We start from the raw sequence: 24,479 nt of genomic DNA on the forward strand, positions 1-24,479 counted from the left end.
ATTTTTTTTTTTAATAATTCCAGCAGATAAATGGGGTCGTTATAGTGAATCTGTAGTCTCCCTGCATAGTGGATGACTGCTGACACTGTTGAATTTGAACTATGTTTCATTAACTGTCAAACAGTCTGCAGCTCCGTTACCGTTGTCAACTTAGCATTGTACTCCAGCAAGCATCTCAGATCAAGCTTGTAGATTATATAAGCTGGGGCCGTGGGCACCTTGTAGGATGTCTTTATTAAAATAACTAAGACCTTATTCTTTAAAGTTTTTAATGTGTATTTGCAGCATGGTGCTAAATGCAGCTTACTGGTTCCTATTAAATATAATTAAATAATCATGTACACCTTCTTTAAAATAACAAGACTATATCCTAAATTCTTACACCCTTGCCTGATTCCACAGTTCCTACCCCACACTTATGTGGCCCCCCTCCCACCATTCCATGACTTGTGAGATAAGGAAAGCACACTTCCCAACCTTTGGTTGTGCACTTGTGCGCATGCTTGAGGTTTTGCTGTGTGTGTGTCTGTGTGTCTGTGTGTGTAGGTTGTTCATCTTGTAGGTTGTTCATATTAATTTAAAATTTCGCTATAACAAAACAATCCTTATACATTTTAATAAAAAACGTGAACTATATTTGTTTGGTGTTTTTTTGATTGAGCAAACTCTTTTGTGTTTTTGTGTGCGTGTCCGATACAACTGTAGTTTGTATCAACTTTTTTTTAGTTTGACCTCCGGGGTGTGTGTTTGTCTGCATGCGCGTGAATAAACATTTACTGAAAAACGTATTTATTAAAATAACTAAGACTTTATTCTGTCAAAGTTTTTAAAAATGTGTTTTGATGCATGTCACTAAATGCTGCTTAATAGTACCTAACCGGGGGTGCTCCCCCAGAGACAGTTGCTAGTCCATTTATTCTTTTAAAGACTACTGATTCCAATTTGATTCAGGTCTCTTGTAGATTTTCTCTTGACCGGTCAGCACAGTCTCTCTCTTGTACATAGAAAAAAAAAACAGAGAATACCTATTATTAGAATGTTATTTTTAATTTAATTTAATTAATTAGCGTTTTTATCACGCGAATAAAAGAAATAATATACTCACCGGGTAAGGCCTGGATGAACCTCTTTGGCTGGCAGGAAGGGTAAGACCTCGAAGATACTTGTGCCTCTACCCTAGGAGGAAAAGGCCCCCCCGCTCGACGTAATATCAACCAGGTGCAGTCATATCGTTTCTCTATTAACCCATATCTGTACTGTCGTGTATGAAAAACAGGATTTACTGGGAGACAAAGTGTGTATGGCCCGAGTCATTAGAGATGACCTTCAAAAGTATGGCTCCATATGCTGATGTAATACAACGCTTGCGTGTCTTTACTAGATTATTTAATTGCAATTAACCAGGTGCACTCATATTGTTTCTCTATTAACCCATATCTGTACTTGTGCGAGGTCATATATGAAAAACAACACTTCAAACAGATTTTATGTATGGCCCAAGTTGTTAGAGATGGCCTTCAAAAGTGTGGCCCCATACGCTGATGTAATACAAACGCTTGCGTGAGGAAGAAACACACATACACTGTCAAAACTACCGGCAAGCGTTTTTATTGGACGACAGACCCTCCGCCTCCTCTCATTCTTTGCTCCAACTTTATCATTTTCTCCCAGAGTCTCAGTCTCTCAGAGTTTCTCTCAGACTCAGCTCTCCGGCATCAGACTCGCGCAGCGGCATGGCTCTCAGCTCTCCGTCATCAGACTCGCGCAGCAGCACGGCTCTCAGCTCTCCGGCATCGCTCTCTCCGAGGATTATCCAAGGCCGTGGGGACCTTACCGCAGTACCGCACCAGACACAGCATTCTAAGTCCTTTGGTGATTCTCCAAAGCCCGGGACCTTACCGCAGTACCGCAACACCAGACACAGCGTACGCTCACGCTCCATCAGGTAACCCACCCCCGCTCAGCCCTGGCGGCGCCCGACAAAATAATCCATCCATCCATCCATTTCCCAAACCGCTTATCCTATTGGGTCGCGGGGGGTCCGGAGCCTATCCCGGAAGCAATGGGCACGAGGCAGGGAACAACCCAGGATGGGGGGCCAGCCCATCGCAGGGCACACTCACACACCATTCACTCACACATGCACACCTATGGGCAATTAAGCGACTCCAATTAGCCTCAGCATGTTTTTGGACTGTGGGGGGAAACCGGAGTACCCGGAGGAAACCCCACGACGACATGGGGAGAACATGCAAACTCCGCACACATGTGACCCAGGTGGAGACTCGAACCCGGGTCCCAGAGGTGTGAGGCAACAGTGCTAACCACTGCACCACCATGCCGCCCCCCCGACAAAATAATAACTTGTTAAAATAACACACACACTCATAAGCACTCTCCTCAATATAATTTAAAAATAAAATTATAATTAAATAAATCATTTAAAATAAATAAATAATTTATAATAATAATAAATAATTTATAATAATAATAAATAATTTATAATAATAAATAATAATTTAAAATAAATAATAATAAATAATTAAATAAATAATAAATAAATAAATAAAAATTAAATCCAACTCCCGTGATGTTACATCGTACCACCACAACCAAGCCCCGCCTACACAAGCCCCGCCCCCAAGTGACCTTTTGACCCGACCTGTCAATTTGATGGAAGCGGTATTCCATCCCTCTCTCTGAGATCAGAACTTAGAGAGACAGACAGTGGAGTACAGTGGGGGGGGGGGAGAAACTGCATGCGGAAGGTATTCGAGGCTACCCCAACTGGTGCACATAGAGTTGTAGTTATAAAGTAGTCGCAGTAGGCCTTATGCAATATGTTATGCGGTAGTACAAATATATTGTTACGTTAATCCTATTAAATGTTAACCATGTATTTACAGTGACTCAATGACAAGATGTCAATACCAATCTTGAATCAAAGGTCAACCTAATATTCACTGTGATTCAATGTCAATATAATCAATATCAATATTCTTATCTCAGGTTGGAGCCTGTTCTGGTAAATTGATCAAAATGGGTGGATTTTACCTTGCTGCAAATGTGAACCAATAGAACTTGATTTCTTGTTTCATGACCAATCAGGACTTAGATGTCCTTATAGGGAATTGGCTATTATAGTCTATCAACTGGTTGCTCTTTGTGCTCGGGGTGCCTGGTGCTAGAGTGTGACAGAAGCACTTTGCTGGATTGCTTGAATAAAAGAGAACTCTCTCACCAACTGAGAGGTCTGGAGTTTAATTCTAAATGGCTCAACTAGAGTTATCAGAGAGGTTGATTCATAATTTCCCTTATATAGAATCAGTGGTTGCGCAGGCACGCGGAGTGGAGCTTCCCGAATAAGGCTGAAGTTGGCTCCTTATTTGCAGCTCCTTACTCACATTTTCCGATCCACCTTAAATGCTGCGCAGCCGAATGCAATGACGCGATTGCGCCTGTAGAGGGGCTCATTTAGCGAGGGTTACCTTCAGAACTTCATTTGGCTTTCGATTCCTATTAACTGAACACGATTATACTGACTTGTTGCCACTTTGAGGAAAGTATATATCTGGGCAGTTTCAGTAATAGTATGTGTGTATTTTATCAGAAAATGAGACAAACGCAAACGTCTTTCCACTCCCAATCAGGCCCAGAAATATGCCCAATCAGGCAAATATGAACTTCTCAGTACACATCAGGTATGCCAGTATATAGGAAAAGTGACATTGTCCTGACCCAGACTGATTTAATACTTTAAAGATCAGATGGAAACAAGGCATGTCATACTATAGCGCACAAAGATGTGAATGAGAAGCCAGGTTTCCATGCCCATTTTAATACATTAAATCAGTCTGGGCCAGGACAATGTGACTTATTCTATATTGTGCATACCTGACGTGTACTGAGAAGTTCATATATGCCTGATCCAGAGAGGTTTAAAGTATTAAAATGCTCCCCCTACATGCGCAATAAAACGCTGCGAGTAATAAATATGACTGGTGTGTGAGTGTTTGTGGGCTGGCCCGCCATCCTGGGTTGTTCCCTGCCTCGTGCCCATTGCTTCCGGGATAGGCTCCGGATCCCCCGCGACCCAGTAGGATAAGCGGTTTGGAAAATGGATGGATGGATGGTGTGTGAGTGTGTGTGGGCTGGCCCCTCATCCTGGGTTGTTCCCTGCCTCGTGCCCATTGTTTCTGGGATAGGCTCCGGACTTCCCGTGACCCAGAAGGATAAGCGATTTGGAAAATGGATGGATGGATGGATGGAATAATAAATATGACTGATGTGTGACTGTGCCCTGCGATGGGCTGGCCCCCATCCTGGGTTGTTCCCCGCCTCGTGCCCCCCGCGAGGTAGAAGGATAAGCGGTTTGGAAAATGGATGGATGGAATAATAAGTAAGTTACGTGTGATCCCGCTGCAAATAATAATACGTAATACGATATTACATGAATGCGCACACAGATGGAGTGCGGAAAAGGTGGAAGCGTAAGAGCAAGATGAATGCGGTAGGCAGGGGTCCTCGCATTAACAGTGAGACACGCGTTTCTCTCATAATGTAATCTATCTTAAAGGTTTTGATGAAACTTGAGAGCCTTGAATAAAATAAGGCAACAATTTGCACCCACTTTTTGGGAGTAAACATAACTGTTTATTGGAGTAAACTGTTTTTTTTTGTGAGATACACCCAATTTAAAGAAAATAAATATTTTAAATATTTAACTGTAAAATGTGGAATTCTATACTGTACTGTTTTTTCGCCATACTACCTTTACCAGCATGCTGTGCAGTTTGTACATTCCCACCGTTAAGGCGGTTTTTTTTTGTTTTCAATTACAGTGGAGAAATCCACTTAGCCCGCGAAATCGCGGCGGCAATGCGCCAGTTGCTGGAGTGAGGGTGTTCTTTTTGGCGGAGATAACGGGGCTGTCGGCACGTCAAATTTTAAATGGCAAGCAATTTCTTTCCAAAAGCTATGAACCAACTGAGGAACAAGTAGTATCGGAAGTATCTGAGGAGGTATGTGCATCCAGAGGCGCTTGCAGTTTATTTAAAAATCCTATATGTAAACTTTCCTTGTCGATTGCCTTCAGTGCATATAGAGCTTAAACTCTTCGCTTTGTTGTAGATGTAAGCATAAAGTCACTTCTTACGTTTGGGTCCATCATTGCAGAAGTGCTGCTGGTGATCACAGAATTGCACTTATAATTTTTTTTGTTTGTTTTCTTTGTCTTTCCGTGATCTAAATGTGCCTGTTGGGAAAATCCTTACAACAAAAGCACGGCAAGAAAGTCAGAAACTGATTTTTTGTTAATATACATGTAATTTTATGACTACTGTTTAATAATCTCACACTAATATATTGTAAGAATCCTCTGGAATTTCGTTAATGGTACCTTCACCCTGCTGCATGTTAGATCAGCTCTGTGTTTTATTGTTTGATTTCAGCACTTCTGGGGACCTGTAATTAATTGGGGTCTGCCCATAGTCGCTGTGATGGATATGAGGAAGAGCCCTGAAATAATCAGTCGTCGAATGACCTTAGGTAAGAGGCAGAGGGCTCACCTTCCATCTATATGTGTCCACTGGGTCACTCGGGACTCCAGAGGGACTTTTTAAAGGTTTTAAGCTGGTTGCTCTTCTTCTTTCTGGCCTCTGACCCCTGCATGATCTCTGTCTCCCCAGCTCTTACCTGTAACTCACTCATTTTTATGAAGTTCTCCTATCAAGTCCAGCGCCAATACTGGCTCCTCTTCGGATGCCATGTCACCAATGCGACGGCGCAGATAATTCAGGGTGGCCGGCTTATCCGACACAAGTAGGTCTCCACCAGGCTCCCTCTAGAATATTTAAATCTCCACCCCTCATCTGTTGATTAATGCCATATTACTGCTCGACATAGCATTTGCTGCCGGCAACCAGGCAATCACTCAGCCAGCTTTTCTCCTAGTCAGATCCTTCCTTAATAGTGTCACACAAGTACCTTTTATAGGTTTGTGTTTTTCATGAATGTTTTTTTCTTCCATTTCATAATGCAGAAGAAAAATCTCCCCTCCTCCCAAATAAATATATATATATATATATAAATTTATATATCTGTGTATTCATTTCTTTCATTTTTCTTATTATGAAACCACACGTGAGTAGGGGCAATTCACTGCCCATACAAAGTGTGAGGGGATAACATTTACCTAATGTAGTCCTGTATTAGACAAAATCATTTTATCACATGGGTCAGTTACAGTTACCTACATAAGGACATAAGAAAGCGAGAGGAGACCAATCAGCCCATCAAGCTCATATGGGGAGAATTTAACTAATAGCTCAAGAGTTGTTAAAATCTTATCTAGCTCTGATTTAAAGGAACCCAGGGATTTAGCTTACTACTTACTAAACTAGTAGCAAGACTCTAAAAACATGATGTGTAAAAAAGTGCTTCCTCAAATTTGTTTTAAAATGTTCTCTCGCTAATTTCCACTTATGGCCACGATTTCTAATATTTAAACTAATATTGAAATATTGAACAGCATCCAGACCTGTTAGAATCTTATATACCTGGATCATGTCCTTCTTAGTCTCCTTTACTCGAGGCTAAACGGATTCTGCTCAGTTAACCTCTCGTAAGACATTCCTCTAAGACGAGGAATCATTCTGGTACCCCTACGTTGCACCTTTTCCAAGGCAGCAATGTCCTTCTTAAGGTATGGTGACCAAACCTGCACACAATATTCTAGGTGGGGACTTACCGAGGAATTATATAATGGAGCCGTTTGTGGTGGACAACATCAAAGGCCTTCTGCAGAACTAAGCAGATAACATCATAGGCCTTTTTGTGATCAATTTCTTTCGTAGCTTCCTCAAAGAACTCAAGTAGATTAGTTAAACAGGACCTACCTCTCCTAAATCTATGATGGCTATACCTCAGAATGTTATTTTAATCCAGGTAATCTACCATTTTCACTTGGATTATAGCTTCCATTACCATTCCAGTTATGCAAGTTAAACTGATTGGCTTATAGTTTGCTGGATTACTTCTATCCCCTTTTTTGAATATGGGTGTTATATTAGCATGCTTCCAATTAGAAAGTGCCACACCAGTAGATAAGGATTTCTCAAATAGTAATGTTAAAGGTTGGTTAATAATATCCCTCATCTCTTTTAAAACTATACTTTATACCAGGGGTGCCCAAAGTGGGGCCCGCGGGCCAAGGTTGGCCCGGCGTACTATTTAGATTGGCCCGCCAATGGATATCTAAAATTTTAAATTATTACTGTACTAAAATTTGTTTCAAAAACTCTTAAAGCACGAATCCCAGTGTAGCTATCAGTGCGTTTACTTTTTAGTGTACGTTGGCCTAACTAATATATATTATACAGTCCTCACTCATGGTGCTTTGATTACATTTGAAATATCTAAGACTAAAATTGAAATACAAGCAACTATAAGGGTAATGTAGAGTATATCTGTGCACATATGTACATTTCCACACTTCATAAATAGTCATATTTTAACAATTTGTAAAAAGTCCCATGAGTCTTTGTTGCCGCCATACGCGATCAAACCAGTTTGTGGCGGGTCACCACCGGGCTGCTAGCTTAAGCCACTATCAACATGGAGCGGCATCGTCAGTGGCACACAGACAAAAGACATTTTAAAAAATGCTGGGAGGAAGAATATTTTTTTCACTGACATAAATGCTAAAGCGGTCTGCCTTATTTGTAACCAGTCTGTTGCTGTACTAAAGGAGTATAACATTCGTCATCATTATGAGACGAAGCACGCAGCATTTTCGCAATTCAAAGGTGATGCGCGAAAGAACAAGACCAGGGAGCTGCTGGCTAAACTTCACAGGCAACAAGGGACTCTTACACGGCCCTCGACAGCCCAGGACAGCGCGACACGAGCCAGCATTGAGATTACTGCGCTAATTGCCCGGACTGGGAGATCATTTTCAACGGGTGACTTTGTTAAGGAGTGTCTGTCCATAGCTGCGACAATCATGTGCCCGTCACAGGCAAAAACTTTCTCCCAGATCAGCCTCTCACGAAATACTGTGACACGTCGTATTGAAGAAATGTCTCGAGACATTAAGGAGCAATTTAAAGCAAAGGCTGCTGGATTTGTCGCCTTTTCTTTGGCGTGTGATGAGAGCACGGACATTTCGGACTCTGCACAACTTTTGGTTTTCATACGGGGAGTAAATGAAAACATGGAAATAACTCAGGAGCTGGCTGGATTTGAGACACTGCGCAGCACAACAAAAAGTGAGGATTTGTTTGCAGCCGTTGAGCGAGTGTTGGATACGAACGGGCTGAGCTGGGAAAAATTGGTTGGGATAACAACTGATGGAGCACCTGCCATGGCTGGGAGGAAAACAGGCCTTGCCACACTAATTTCCCAGAAGGTTTCCCAATGTGGAGGTAAGGTGGCAAAATACCACTGCATCCTGCACCAAGAGCAACTATGTGCCAGATCAGTTGGTATGGGAGACGTGGTGCGTGACGTGATTATAATCATAAACTGCATACGATCAAAAGCGCTCTCACACCGCCAGTTCAGAGCTCTTCTAGAGGAGGTTGATTCACAATACAAGGATGTGCTTTACCACCAAGAGGTGAGGTGGCTGAGCCGCGGGAAAGTCCTCAAAAGATTTTTTGAGCTGCGCCATGTCATCGCGGAGTTTCTGACAAGCAAGAACAGTGACACTCAAGTCCCCACAGATGAAAAATGGTTTTGTGACGTGGCTTTTATGGTGGACATCACTGACCTGCTCAACACCCTGAATATTCAGCTTCAAGGGAAGGATCAGATCATCACTGAGCTGTTTGACCACATAACGGCCTTCAGGTCGAAGCTGCAGCTACTCTGTCGACATCTGTCAGCAGGTTGGTTAATACATTGTACACACACAGAGACACACATACACATTCAGTTTTAATGGTGATAATGTCTATCATACTGTATTTTATGCCGTAAATAAGTCCCGGCCTTGTTAACTGTGTTGCGGAGGGACAGCGCTGTCCATGGTTCTTAAACTTGATTGACAGGCAGACATGCGCTTTGTTTGTCTTTTGGAGCTTGCATATTTTTTGTGATTGTAAAAATGCTTATGATTTAATCAAGTGATAATGGAGAGGAAAGGTGGCAGCATGTACCTGCACCTCACATGATAAAAGTGCAGTTACTGGGATTGATATTATGTGGAATATGTTAGTAAGTGCATTTACTAACATATCCATATTCCACTGTTGTGCAGTTAAAAAGTATTGTTAAAAAGTATTGTAATAAAATTGTAAGGCTAACTCTTTCAAAGTACATAAAACAACATTTATGTTGCAATATTTATTATTATTTGACGACTTAGCAGCTCTTTCACTTCTTCCCAGGAAACCTTGCACACTTCCCTAGTCTGAGAGAGGTCAACCTGGTGAAGCAGAGACTGCCTGAATATGCAGCACTTCTCAGACACTTGGACCAGGACTTTGCGTTGCGCTTTGAGGACTTTAGGGAAAGTAGAGGTGACATGGAGCTGTTTTCTCAACCCTTCACCATAAGTGTGGACTCAGTGCCTGATCACATTCAGATGCAGCTAATTGAGTTTCAGTGTGATTCTGAGCTAAAGAATAAATTCATGTCACTACACCTGAAAGATTTCTACACACATGTCTCATCTGAAAGGTACCCAGACATTAGGAAACATGCACAGGTCATGTTAGCTTTGTTTGGCAGCACTTACATCTGTGAACAGACTTTTAGTGTAATGAACCTTAACAAGTCCAGGCTCAGAAGCACTCTGACTGACCCACACCTACAGGACATCCTCACCCTCTCAGTGAGTCAGCTGCAACCTAATATTGATAGGCTGATAAACGCCAAAGAACAGCTTCATGTTTCTCACTAGTGGTGCAATTATATTAATTCCTACTGTTGTTGTTGTGTTGCTGTTGGACATGCACTCTTTGACATTTTGCACTATATGTGATTACAAAAGTTTAGACGTGTTCTAAATGCCTATATATGACTTATTTGTCATATTTTGTTTATGTTATTTACACAGAAAGGAAGGTTAGATAACTGTTTGATAAATAAAACTACTTTACTTTACTATTAGTGTTTGTATTTTGTGTAAAATATTACATTTGGCCCGCGGTCCTCCGATAGATTTTCATTTTGGCCCACTAAGGGAAAATGTTTGGGCACCCCTGCCTTAGTGCTTAATTAGTAATCACCGATGGTTGCAGCGGAATTTCTGAAGAGAACCGTCAAACGAGAACAACGTTTATCCAAAATGGGAAATTTATGACGCTTTCACAAACTAGATAATATGAAAAAGAAAACTTTATTTTAAGTATGCAATGTCAGGAGAAGATTCAGCTCCCATCTCCAGCAGAGCTTCTCCCATGTCCTGGAGGACGCAGGGGACTGACTAGTACGAATGGGCCTTGTTCCATGCCTCCATTGTGGAGGCAGCTGACTGGAGCTGTGGCCTGTTGTGGCAGCAATCCCCGAACCCGCTGGTGGACAGCGTTGATGAAATGTTGGAATGCGGCTTCGGCGGTCGTCGAGGTAAAAACTCAGGTGTGGGAGGAGTTTAGCGAGGCCATGGAAAATTACTTCCGGACAGCTTTGTCTTCAAAGACCTCGATCCCACCAACACACCTTCCAATGAGGAAGCAGAGTCTGGGGAAAAAAAGAGGTGTCCATATAAACTCAATGTATGTTATAGGGAAAGAATTCGGGGTGGGGGGTGTAAATGAGGTTACGTACTGGGCATGCTGTTGTGGGCAGATGGGTTTCTCTCCTCCTTGGTGGCCATTAGGGACTAACGAGGTGAAGCGTATTCTATGATGCGGGGGTGCGCAGGCACTACGCAGCAGCTGAAATGGTTTCTGGCTCTGCTCATGTCCTGCGCACGATACCAGCTGCCTGTCCCCGCATCATAGCACTCCACCTTGTTAGTTACCCCAAACCCATCGTGGCCGCCCATCACGAATAGGAGGTCGTCCACCACTGCGATGCCAAAATCACTGCGCGGTGTGGACATGGGGGCCACAGCATGCCAGCGGTTTGTGGTAGGGTCATAGACCTCCATGGTCTGCAGGCGATCAGGCCTGTTGATACCGCCCACCTGAGAGATGCCAAAGATTCATTATCACTTGCTTGCCAAAAGGATGGGCAAACATCAACTTTCCCAAAGTCATGAACTCTTAAGCAATTTTCACCCTATGAAAGCAGGCGCCTTAGAACCTCCCATTGTCTATAGATGACACAAGCTTATATACAGAAGTCAACCTATATGCAATGAAAACATGGATTTGGGCAACAGAAAACTTGTATGATTCGGTGAAAACTGTGAGCCTTCAAAAAAGACTCCTTATGCTAATATATTTTGCTTTTTTATTGTTATTACTTAAAACGAACACTTGAAGCTAATCAGACACTGAAAAAAACAACAATCTGACAAATTATATCTGGAACTAGGGAAAATAATTAATAAAAAATCTAAACTTTACAACCCGAGCTAGTAGCAGAGACCCCCCAGCAGATCCATTTATAACCCAGAAATGAATGCAGGGAGGCTAAAGAGGGTAGCATATATGTTTTTTATGTGTATAAAGATAAGCCTTTGCAGCAGGTATTTCTGGCATTTAACTGTTTTGTTTGGTTTAAATGTATCACAATGAAAGACACAGCAGCAAAGACAAAAAAACCATGAGTCTTACAGGTAAAATGTGAGATTTGACACAGAAAGGAATCACTCACCGCATATATCTTCCCTTTATACGCCGTGACTCCAAGGCTGTGACGGGGAATGCTCATTGGAGTGATCAAGCTCCATTCGTTAGAGAGTGGGTCAAAGCACTCCACTGTAGATAGGCTCTCTGTTCCATTGTGGCCCCCACAGATGTATATCTATGAAAACCAATTTAACTGTGAAGACCGTTATACTGTATATGACTGGGGTTTGGAGGTTACAGATAAAGTTCATTGTGACTCAAAAATAAAAGTATATGCTATGCATAGTGTATGACAGGGTTCCCCAGTCCCGTTCCTGGAGGAACACAGTTTGCAAATTTCCCTTCTCAAACACACCATAATCAGCTAATTTTCAGGTTTAGTATGGCTGTTTGAAAAGGGAAATCTGCAAAGAGTTTTGGATTCTGCTCCCCCAGGAACAGAATAAAGGAAACCTGACATGGGAACACCATTTCATCTATCTCACAAGTCTTGGAGTTGACACCACAGCACTACCCAATGTGCCACTAATGGAGACCAATAATGCATTTATCCAAATACTTAAATGTATTGAACATAGTAATTGTGGATTAAAATCAGCAATCTGAAGAGAAAGAGAACTCATGACTGTGTAAAATACTCAATTTCAAGGGTAAAATGAGGGTAAACACAGTCAGACGCCCTCCCATTACCCTACCTTGCCATTCAGGGTGGTGGCGCTGGCATCGTTTCTCCTCTCATTCATGTGCTCGATCTGGGTCCATTCATTGGTTATTGGGTTGTAGCACTCTACGATGTTGAGGGGCCTGAAACCAATATGGCCACCCATGGCGTAGATGAGCCCATCGAGCACGACCACACTAACATTACATCGATGCCAGTGCATGGGGGCCATCTGCTGCCATGCTCGTGTGATCGGGTCGTATCTGCGCAAGGTATTGATGAAATTTTGCCCATCAAACCCCCCAATGCAGTACACAAACCCATCATGGTACACCGTGCCATGACCAGCTAGGTTGCTCTGCTCCTCCTGCGTGATATCCACCCAGCGGTCGGCCCGTGTGTCATATGCATCAATGCAGTTTGTCGTGCGCATGTTCCATCCACCAACAGCCAGCAAAATGTCAGAGGGCAAGCGCGGGCGGATCAGTGGGTTCTCAAAATCAGAGAATGGACTTTCATCATGAAGATCATAGATGACCTTCATGACATCAGTGATAATTGGCCTGCACGCCGCATTGGCCTTCACCAGATCGTTGGCTTTGACTCTCTTCATAAAGTACTCCGGATCCATACGAGCCATCCGAATCTACACATGAAACAAGAATGAGAGAATTCCCATGAGTTCCTTAGTGCTTTCTGTGAATCTCTGGAGATGAGCAATTCCTAACATTAAAGGTACATTAGCTGAAGCCATTTACATAGAAAGTCTCAGATGTGTCAGCTAACACTTATTTCATGTAAGACATTTCAGTGTTTTGTTTTCCATTATTTGTTACACTCTCCTCCCAGGTGTAATACCTGGAAGCCTTGGTTGTAGACTTATGGGACATGGAAATGGAGGTTCAGTCTCTAGCTACAGTAATAAGGACTTCACTCAATGAGCATTCTATTGTTATATACACAAGTCAATGAGAACATAGTATAACTATACTCACCTTGGGCAACAGAGCTGAAATGTGGGCCTCTCGGGTGGCAGGCTCGTGCTCGATCCACCGGAGGATGGCGTCAAACACCACATCCTCTTCTCTGACATTCAGCTCATCCTGCTGTATGATGTCAGAAAGTTGTTCAAGACTTAGTTCTGGGAACTCGTTTGAGCTGATGGCAACCTCCTTAAAGTTTTTCAAGATGAAGTTGAATGCAGACTGGTGCAGCTCGTTTACGCAGTAGACATCGGCGATTTTAAGAAGGCCAATGCAGTTGTTGAGGCAGAGCTGCTCATGCAGGAAATCATAGCAGCGCTGCACGATGCCCAAGACACTGAGATAATCAGCCGCAACCAAAAAGCGTAATGTTCCTAATAGAGTGGCTGATCTGTCCTGAAATCGTAAAACTGAAAAGTTTTCAAACACAGTATGTATATTATATAACATGTTGGATAAATAGATGTAATTTATTGGTGACTTCGTGTACATTGAAGTTTCTGCCTTTTAAACAACTATAAAGTAATGTTGTTTGTTATATAAAAAATGTACATTTAAATGTATGAAACAAAAAATGTATACACACACACATTACATTTTCGTTAGCTGTAAAATACAGTGAAGTGAAATCTCCATTATTTGCGTTGCAATATTCCACCACTAGGGGGCAATTTTGGACGAAGGAATCTCTTTAATGGCTGTTACCAACAGAAATGTTTGCTGCTACAGTATTCAGCTTTCTGGGTGTCCTGCAAAAAGAACTAGATGACTACAAGTAGGTATGGAATGCACACTGCCCATCTGACAAACCAGAAGCCACTTTTTGAAATGTAAATTTTATTATTGAAACATTTTGTTGGATTGCACTCTAGGTTTAATGGAAGAAACTGTGGATTCCATGTATCTCCTGAAAATCTTCGTAGTCTTTGTGGAGACAATGATCTTCAAATTCACTTTGAGGTCTTGCAGAGACAAAATGAACTTGCTCCACCAGTCAGCTGGGTTACTGCCATGGAGAATTATATTGCATTCAAAAGTGTATTAGGTCTATAAGGTAATTCTGCTAACAAATTGTACAAAGCTCTCAAAATTATTTTGGTTTTCAGACAACAAATAACATTTTTTCCAGCCTTTGTTCTCCAAATAAGACATTTATTTAAACGTTGTATACAAAAATAAATTAAGCATGTTCAACAAGAACACTTTGGCCATTATACATATTGCTGTGTATAGAGCCATTAAACTGCCCCCTTAAAGCTTTTTACTGCCAAACAAAGCTGTCAGGTCAAAAATCACACTGTTAAAAATGAAGTATAAAAGAATACAAAAATAACTTCTAACAACTTATAACACTTATTCAATAAGATTATAGAACAACATAATCATTACATTGCAATTCAATCACCAGAGGTGGCGTGGAGTACAATAATTAACAGCTTGGCTTCAGGGAATGCCAAACCCTTCAGGGAATGCCAAACCCTTCAGGGAATGCCAAACCCTTCAGGGAATCCCAGTGTTATTTAACTGTCCCATTCTGTGTCCCTTCCCTGTTTGGCCAGTAGGTGTCATTGGTCATCTCGTCCCACGTGTTGTCAGTCTTTCTTGTCCTCCCCTGTTGTCAGTCTGTAGCGTTTCCCTTGTTCCCTGCCAGCCACTTGTTGAGCACGTGGTTACCTGTAATTTCAATTCATTAACTTACTGTTTGCCATAGGCTTTTAAATACATTATAAATAATTTAAAAAAATAACATAACAAGAGATAATACTATGAATTTCCTCACTGATTAATTGTGTTGTGGGTTGGAACTCAGTATGGAGTCCCCACAAAGATACAGATACCTTATATGTGTGTGTGTGTGTGTGTGTGTAGCAGGGCCGTAGCACATCTTCTTCTTTGTGTTCAGGAATTGCTTCTTGTAGGTTAAGTTAGAATGGTTTTCACAGTTCTTTGGTCTGGAGATCAGGCTGATTAATCACAGTTGATTTTTGTGGACAATCAACCATATACATATGTACATATATATGTGTGTGTGTGTGTGTGTACAGTAGTGTGCAAAAAATCATAAGCAGTCAAAAGAAATTGTGTGATGTCACGATTGTTACGGTTTGTAGCAGCTAATCACTGCTGTTAATAGCAGCTAATAGCTGCTGTCTGTAGCAGCTAAACTACTGTTACTATAACTGCTAATAACATAACAATTTTCCCGTTTTTTGTGTAATAAAGTATATAATGTAGTAATGTGGTGTGTTTTTGATTCAAATATGTTAGTATGGTATTGGCAAGATATTATTGTATCAGCCTTTATTACATTAAGGGGGAAAATTAGCACATTATTGGCAGTTATTACATTAACGGTAGGTATCATATGTGCCCTTGAGAGGTAAAGTGGGCTATCCCACATGTCAGTCAAAAATGACTGTCCAATATTAATTATTGAGGGTCTATCTATCTTTTAAATATACTGAGATCTGTGCTACCTATGATACATATCAATTGTAGGGTATAGACACACTGATTTTTTTTTTTTTTAATTCAACTTTGGAGCTCATTTTCTCAAAACTTTGTTTTTGTGGGATAGCCCACTTTACCTCTCAAGGGCACATGTTATATAGGTCTAATGTACGAAGCATTAACGTTAGACATGATGAGCTGGTTACCCACCAGGCAGGCAGATGGGGGCAGGTGGGCGAGGTGCAGCGTACTGTACGAAGCGGGGGTGCGCAGGCACTGTGCAGCAGCTGAAGCTCCTCTTAGGTGCAATCATTTCCTGCGCACGGCACCAGCTGCCTTTCACTGCATTGAAACATTCCACTTTTGCAGTTACTTTGAAGCCATCGGAGCCTCCCATCGCAAACAGCAAGCCGTCCACCACTGCGATGCCGAAATAGCTTCTTTGTTGTCTCATGGGAGGCCCAGCGTGCCACTGGTTAATTGCAGGGTCATAGACCTCCATAGTCCGCACTGGATGAGCCCCGTTGGTACCGCCCACCTGCGAGACACCAATGGTAAGTGATCACTCGGGTACCAAACAGATAAGTAAATATCAGCTTTCTCGAAGTCAGGAACTCTTAAGGAATTATCGCCCTATAATAGCAGGCTGCACAGAACCTCCCATTGTCTATATAGGACACAAGCTTATAACTAATTTGTGTTCAACATACATGTCAACATAACTGCAGTGAAAAAAAGGGAATTTGGGCAACAGAAAACCTGTACAATTCAGCGAAAACTGTCAACCATCAAAAAAATACTTCTTATGATCATATATTTTGCTTTTATTATTATTTTTATTAGTACTAAAAATAATACTTGTAGTCAGACACTGAAAAAAAAAACAAACAGAGCATTTACGTCTGGAACTACAGAATATAACTGTAATCAAAAATCTAAGCTTTACTAAGCGTATTCGTTTATAACCCAGATATGCAGGGAGCATATGTGTATTGAGATGGGCCTTCCCAGCAGGTCATTTCATCCACTGAATTCTTTTGTTTGTTTTAAGCGCATTACAATCTGTGACACAGCAGCAGTGACAAAAAATATGAGTCTCAGATTAATCTTGAGATTTGACTCCTTTGTTTCAGAGTACAAGAAAGGAATCACTCACCGCATAGATGTTTCCCTGATATGCGGCTACTCCAAGGCCACGTCGGCGAGTGCGCATGGGAGCGATCAAGGTCCATTCGCCCGTGAGTGGATCATAGCACTCCGCAGTGGAAGTGGTCTGAGCTCCATTGCTACCCCCACAAATGTATATCTAGGAAAGATGGTTCACAAGTGATGTGTGTTATGCTGTACATGATTGGAGATGGAGATCTAGAAAGCGTAAATGTACATTTAGCTAATGGATGTTTAATCCATCCACCTTCCATAAAAGTCTATTCAGTACAGGGTGGTGGTGAACCTGGAGCCTACCACAGGAAGCACATGGGCATTGGTAGGGAATTTACAGTTAGTTGTGATCATTTCCCTTGTGAACCGCAGCTTAATCAGCTAATTAAGTTCACTAGGTTTGTTTGAATAGGGAAATCTGCAAATTGTTTAGGATTCTGACCCTCCAGGACTGGAATTGGGTAAAGCTCCTACGTTAACACCAGTTATTGTATCTCACAAGTCTTGGGCTGTGGGCAAAATTGCAAAAACACAGAGCTGGACACCACAGCACTGCCCAATGTGCCACTAATGCAGAGCGACAATGCAAGGTCATTTATGTTTTATCTAAACACTGACGTTTACTGAATAAACAATTATGGATTGAAATCAACCATTTGAAGACAAAGCGAGCTACTGAGTATGTAACATAATCAATTTCAAGGGGAAAATGAGGGTAACCACAGGCAGACGCCCTCCTATTAACCTACCTTTCCATTCAGGGTGGTGGCACTGGCATCCTGTCGCTCCTCGTTCATGGGCTGGATGATGGTCCACTCATTGGCATTTGGGTCATATCGCTCTACGATATTCAGAGGCGACACGTCTAAACGGCCACCCATCACATAGATGAAGCCGTTACTTACGGCCACACTGACACAACAGCGGCGCCAGTGCATAGGGGCCATGTGCTGCCATGTCCGTGCGACGGGGTCAAATCTGAGCACAGCATCGGTGAAATTATGGCCATCATAACCCCCAAAACAATACATGAAGCCATTTAAACACACACTGCCATGGCCGGACTGGCGAGTCTCCTGCCCCTGTGTTATATCCACCCAGCGGTCGGCCCGGGTGTCATAGGCTTCAATCCAGTTTGTCGTGCGCATGTTCCATCCACCAACAGCCAGCAAAATGTCAGAGGGCAAGCGCGGGCGGATCAGTGGGTTCTCAAAATCAGATCGTGGACGTTCATCATGAAGATCATAGATGACCTTCAGTACATCAGTGATGATTGGCCTGCACGCCACATTGGCCTTCACTAGATCGTTGGCTTTGACGATTTTCATGAAGTATTCCGGATCCATACGAGCCATCCGAATCTACACATGAAACAAGAATGAGAGAATTCCCATGAGTTCCTTAGTGCTTTCTGTGAATCTCTGGAGATGAGCAATTCCTAACATTAAGGATACAGCAGTAAGTGCAAATTTTTATTTCTTTAGCTGAAGCCATTTACTTTGAAAGTCTCAGATGTGTCAGCTAACACTTGTTTAATGTAAGACATCTGAGTGTTTTGTTTTCCATTATTTGTTACACTCTCCTCCCAGGTGTAATACCTGGAAGCCTTGGTTGTAGACTTATGGGACATGGAAATGGAGGTTCAGTCTCTAGCTACAGTAATAAGGACTTCACTCAATGAGCATTCTATTGTTATATACACAAGTCAATGAGAACATAGTATAACTATACTCACCTTGGCCAATAGGACTGAAATGTGGGCCTCTCGGGTGGCAGGCTCGTGCTCGATCCACCGGAGGATGGCCTCAAACACTACATCCTCTTCTCTGACATTAAGCTCATCCTGCTCGATGATGTCAGAAAGTTGTTCAAGACTTAGTTCTGGGAACTCATTTGAGCTGATGGCAACCTCCTTAAAGTTTTTCAAGATTAAGTTGAATGCAGACTGGTGCAGCTCGTTTACGCAGTAGACATCGGCGATTTTAAGAAGGCCAATGCAGTTGTTGAGGCAGAGCTGCTCATGCAGGAAATCACAGCAGCGCTGCACGATGCCCAAGACACTGAGATAATCAGCAGCTGCCAGGAGGTTCTCCACATTGTCAGCTGTGATGACCACAGAGTACGTGTAGGCATACTCTATGACCTGCCTCAGTGTTTCTGGGGAAATGCCTGGGAGTTGGTACTCCCGCTTTCCTGAATCATTCCAGTCACTGGCGAACAGAGCCCTGAAACACAATCCAGAAGTGACTCATCTAATAAATATCGGTTTTGCAGGCAAAGTTAAATAAGGGGTTTTCTAAATCTTCTGAACCAGGGACCCCCAAATGGAAATTAAGCAGAGATAAGGACCCCCTGCTACAGATGATCTCATAGGCATCTAAGAACTAGGGACCGGTGGCTTTAATTCTTATTTTTCCAACAGTAGCTCCCCCTTTAATATATTTTACTTGGGCTGGTGGGCAAGTCCCCCGGAATACTTTGTTTTGCCTGTTTGACATGGTCCCCTTTTTATATATTTATACCATTATTATTATTATATAGTAAAAGTTAAGGTGGTACACTTATCAGAAATATTTCTGATCAGCTCTGACCTACATTAATATAATTTAATATAATGTATATTAATATAAACTTTCTGTCATCCTAGAGCCTTATTGCCAAGGAGAAGTCATTGCTAACGAGAGATAAAAACTGACTCCTTGCTGTTTTCGCATCTTCATATATGGGTCACAGCTACTTACTGGAAGTAGGAGCTACAGCCACACAGAATTACTGTATGGGCGTTGAATTGAACACCGTCGGTGATGAGGACCACGTCACAAAGCTGTCCTGCCAGCCGAAGCTTGTTAAACACTTCGAACGCCGGGGACATCAGTACTCGCTCCATGTCGTGTGCCATCATAATTCAAGAATGTGGATATCTCGTCTCTCTCTCTTTTTTATATCACTCGAAATGACGTATACATACGTTCTAAGACGCAAAAACCGCACTTTGCATCACAGTTTCCTAAGATACCGTAATGTTTATTTTTAAATCTATATTTGAGACTCGAAATGGATTGGGGGGGGGGGTATATTCTACGCACAATCAGCTGTACAAGAAGAACAAGTGAAATGTTTTTAACATCACTTTTGGAAAATGTATACCGTGCTTATCATAGAATTTAAGTTTTGTATTATGTAAGAATAGTCAAAGCACGAATTCCCGAAATTAAATAAATAAATAAATAAATAAATAAATAAATGTTTTCATATTTTTTCTCCTCCGCTACGTTTCTAAAAATGAAAAACAAAAAAGGTCCTTTACATGTCTGTCAGGAACGAGGTTTAAGTTCGCATCTTATTCCCTAGTTTCCACTTTAGACATAAGCCATTGAGCAACAAATGTCCACAGGACATTATTTTATGGGCTAAATCTGGTCGGCCCGTTGTGGCAATTATTTGGAACAAGAATAGTCCTTGAAAATTGGGCTGGGCGGTCCGTCTGTTTTGGTCAACATTTAGCACAAGGCGGACGTATTTATCGGACCGCATATATCCCCAATACGGTCATGAAAACAAATTGCAGCAAGTGTGGAATTATCACAATGATTATTGTGCTGTGTACACTTCACCCAAATCCTGAACGCTATTGAATATAATCGATTATGTATTATAGAGCAGTTATGTTAATCAAGGTACAGTGTGCAATATCACTCCATGAGCTATTGACCATTTTCCTGTTTTATGATCTTTTCTTGAGAAATCGTTTTTTATTTTATTTTTTGTAATTCCTCACTTCTGCCGACTAACTCCTCCACGTTTAATATATTTTCGTGCAGGTTTTTAAGTTTGTTTTCCTGCAGCTTCACGGCACCCATCGTTCTTGCGCACCCACACAGATGGACGAGTTAAGCTAGAAGTGGATGGGAGTAGTGGCAGGACAGATATTCCGAGGGCGCCCATTAAACGATGTAAGTAATTATTATTTATCGTTAGAATTCTCACTTAACACAGAATGTTGTCTTTGGCTGAAGTTTAAACAGTCGAGCTGAATTGTGGGAAGATAAGCTGAAGCTGTTCGCGTCCGCAGCTAATGCTCGCGCCATGACTAGCTAGCACATAGTGAAATGGTGAATGGATTTGGCGACATTTTCCGTTTGAATCGAGTACAGAGACGTAGGTGTTGTTTTGTTTGTGGCCCTGCTTTTACAATGCACGTGTAGCAAAGTGAAGTTGGGATCTGCTTGCGTCTTTTGCAGCTAACATCACACTCGATATAGCCGCAGTTTATTGTGGAATCGCCATTTTGGGTGTACACAACGCAAGAGCGCACGAGTGTTTATATAAAACAATTCCACTCTGGCTGAGTTTTCTTCTTATTATTATTTTTCATGCTATACTATATACAAACTTTTTACTTGTACATCTTAGGATATAGTTCATTGTGACAATATAAATGGTAGGAGAGAACTACAACAGCAACGACTGTGGGTTGGGGCTGGGTAGGGGATAACGTTTTCATAGTTGGGATTAGGGTTTTGCCCATAGACATGAATGCAGAGTCCCCATAAAGACATCTAGCACATCTTCTTCTTTGTGTTCTGGAATTGCTTCTTGTAGGTTAAGTTAGAATGGTTTTCACTGTTCTTTGGTCTGGAGAACAGGCTGATTAATCACAGTTGAGTTTTGTGGGCAATCAACCATATGAATATGTACATATATGTGTGTGTGTGTGTGTACAGTAGTGTGCAAAAAATCATAAGCAGTCAAAAGAAATTGTGTGATTGTTAGGGTCTGTAGCAGCTAATCACTGCTGTTAATAGCAGCTACTATAAACTACTGTTAATATAACTGCTAATAACATAACAATTTTCCCGTTTTTTTGTGTAATAAAGCCTATAATGTAATAATGTGATACGTTTTTGATTCAAATATGTTAGTATGATATTGGTAAGTTATTACTGTATCAGCCTTTATTATATTAAGGGGGAAAATTAGCACATTATTGGCAGTTATTACATTAACAGTAGACATCATATTATATATGTCTAATGCAGGGGCGCTGCTAAGGATTTTGGGTCCCATGAAAGGAATCTTGACAGGGCCCCCCACACAGTTTATTGGGGGCTTCTCTGGGCCCCCTCTCAGTCATGGGCCCCGAGAATCGTCATCGTTTACCCCCCCTTTACAGCGCCCCTGGTCTAATGCACGAAGCATTAATGTTAGATATGCTTGTACCACATCTTATTAGGCAAGAGAGAAGTTCTATTGCCCATTTTCATTGCAAACCAGCTTAACATTTACAGGATAATTAATTGCAAGTTCTGATGTAGGCTGCCATTCACACACACAACTGGAAATAATAAAATGCCTGGACAGAGCAGATACAGCCATTGTAGCCTTCGCTCCTGTCTGCTGCTGTATGCAAATCTCACTGAACCATTAAAGCTGGAGCAGAAGTGATGTCTCCGACTAATTGCTGGTTGTTAGAGAAGTACTCAGAATAATGAGAAATAAAGTAAGAATTGTGAGGGAAAAAAAATCAGAATTTCGACTTAATAAGTCAGAAATGCAGCTGCACCAGTCTGCAATAAGTCAATGTGTGTTTTTTTCTACTCCAGATGGCAGAAAACTCTAAAATCAACAAAGCTCAAGAGTCATAATTCAGAATTTGTTCATTTAGATCAGAAACAGCTCTATGGGATGCTTTCGTCTAATCAGACTGTACCACATGGTTCATATGTAACACTTTTCTGGAGACCGCAACAAATGGGGGATTCTGAAACTGCCCGTTTGTTTGGAAAATTCCAGTCACCCTGAGTGAAAAAGGGTAGAACCCTCCCTCCTGTCCCACTGGCCTATGATTGCCTGATAGCAGGAAGAGACGGTCTATAGGGGAAAGTAACCTTCAGTTTAACTCACAGAAAGACAATAAATAGTAGCACTTAACAAATGAGAGAATATTAATTGACTAGGACAAACTGAGATGAGCAACAGGAAATATAACTGTAAGCTGATAAGAGAAAAAGAAGGGGAAAATGGAGGGAAATTTGCTGCTTCTGATTGGATGCAAGCATGCAGGTCAGCTGATCCACCTGAATGTTTCCAACTCAGCAATCGGTGATGAAGGGTCAGTAGATTGGCTAAGTGCTGGAACCAGAAGCAGAAGCTGGCTTTCATGCTCTGGAGGGTCCTGTGGCATGAAACCTTAAGCAGTTCTTTACGCATATGATGCTCCTTTAGGGGGTGCCATAGACATTCGGTCTGCATATATATTATGTTTTATCAGTGTTTCTTGTGGACCCTCAGCAGTCCATGTTTTTGCTCTCTCCCAGCACCTGGGCAAGGAGCAAAAACGTGGATGGACTGGGGGTTCCTGTGGATCAGGTTGAAGAACATTGTTCTGTATTGTTTTTGTTAATTGATTGATATTCAGAATTTATTTTTGGGGCTTTGGCTGCATCTTGGTTATAATGTTTAATTGAGATATGAATTAATATGGAGAACACCACACACACGGCACAAATTCTATAAAGATACTACTCATAAATTTAATGTGATAACACATGTGATAAAAATACAAATATAAGGGCTTTATTTGTATGAATAAAGCATTTCACATATCTAACACATGTGTCCCCAACAACCGTAGCCAGATATTAAATCTGTTCTAGAAGAGCACACTCATTGCTTGCTGTAAAAGCATGCAGGAGGTCCCAGCTGAGCTCTGCTATAGTTGTGCTCTGTGTATTATTCATTTGTCAGATGCTCTAAGACAGAGAAATGGTTGGAGAGAACAAGGCAATTAACAAATGCATGCAAACAAGTGGCATGTTACACAATAGGAGCAAACCATTACAGCATCCGATAACAAAGGAAAGCAGTTGTCTTGCCATAATTGCATTTTGATAGCTGTTCTAGTGCCTTAACCTCTATGCTCTGACTCCACTGTAAGGTCTAAGTTCTGTTCCCTCAGTCCATTATTCAAGAGGCATTTTCCTTATTTTGGTGAATGTTTCTGATTCTTGTTAGTGTCCACTGTTTCTGTTAATTAAGTCCAGTGATGCTAGCCACACCGGTAGATGCGTAACCCGGTTACCCACCAGGCAGGCAGATGGGGGCAGGTGGGCGAGGTGCAGCGTACTGTATGATGCAGGGGGGCACTGTGCAGCAGCTGAAGTTCCTCTTGGGTGTAATCATGTCCTGCGTACGGAACCAGCTGCCTTTCTCTGCATTGTAGCATTCCACCTTTGCAGTGACTTTGAAGCCATCGGAGCCTCCCATTGCAAACAGCAAGCCGTCCACCACTGTGATGCCGAAATAGCTCCTTTGTTGTTTCATGGGAGGCGCAGCGTGCCACTGGTTAATTGCAGGGTCATAAACCTCCATACTCCGCACTGGATGAGCCCCGTTGGTACCGCCCACCTGGGAGACACCAATGGTAAGTGATCACTCGGGTGCCAAACGGATAAGTAAATATCAGCTTTCTCAAAGTCAGGA

General features: G+C 41.9%; 4 protein-coding genes across 4 annotated transcripts in view; 2 read left to right on the plus strand and 2 right to left on the minus strand.

Moving 5' to 3' along the window:
- Positions 1-24,479, plus strand: part of LOC125715089 (general transcription factor II-I repeat domain-containing protein 2-like) — a 121,213-nt gene that overhangs the window by 87,801 nt on the left and 8,933 nt on the right. The window lies entirely within an intron of this gene.
- LOC125715087 (general transcription factor II-I repeat domain-containing protein 2-like) lies at positions 8,486-9,839 on the plus strand. Its single transcript, XM_048986328.1, has 3 exons — positions 8,486-8,888; positions 9,390-9,681; positions 9,818-9,839. The coding sequence occupies exons 1-3, from the start codon at positions 8,486-8,488 to the stop codon at positions 9,837-9,839; spliced, it is 717 nt and encodes a 238-aa protein (XP_048842285.1).
- On the minus strand, positions 10,324-14,398 carry LOC125715088 (kelch-like protein 10). Its single transcript, XM_048986329.1, has 6 exons — positions 14,393-14,398; positions 13,398-13,781; positions 12,437-13,048; positions 11,767-11,916; positions 10,771-11,131; positions 10,324-10,683 (listed from the first exon to the last, which is right to left on the minus strand). The coding sequence occupies exons 1-5, from the start codon at positions 14,396-14,398 to the stop codon at positions 10,826-10,828; spliced, it is 1,458 nt and encodes a 485-aa protein (XP_048842286.1). The 3' UTR covers positions 10,324-10,683; positions 10,771-10,825.
- Positions 14,523-19,978, minus strand: LOC125714998 (kelch-like protein 10). Its single transcript, XM_048986184.1, has 6 exons — positions 19,739-19,978; positions 18,733-19,222; positions 17,747-18,358; positions 16,993-17,142; positions 16,047-16,374; positions 14,523-15,059 (listed from the first exon to the last, which is right to left on the minus strand). The coding sequence occupies exons 1-6, from the start codon at positions 19,897-19,899 to the stop codon at positions 15,004-15,006; spliced, it is 1,797 nt and encodes a 598-aa protein (XP_048842141.1). The 5' UTR covers positions 19,900-19,978; the 3' UTR covers positions 14,523-15,003.

This window comes from Brienomyrus brachyistius, chromosome 19 (genome assembly GCF_023856365.1).
Source record: "Brienomyrus brachyistius isolate T26 chromosome 19, BBRACH_0.4, whole genome shotgun sequence".
Lineage (NCBI taxonomy): Eukaryota > Metazoa > Chordata > Actinopteri > Osteoglossiformes > Mormyridae > Brienomyrus > Brienomyrus brachyistius.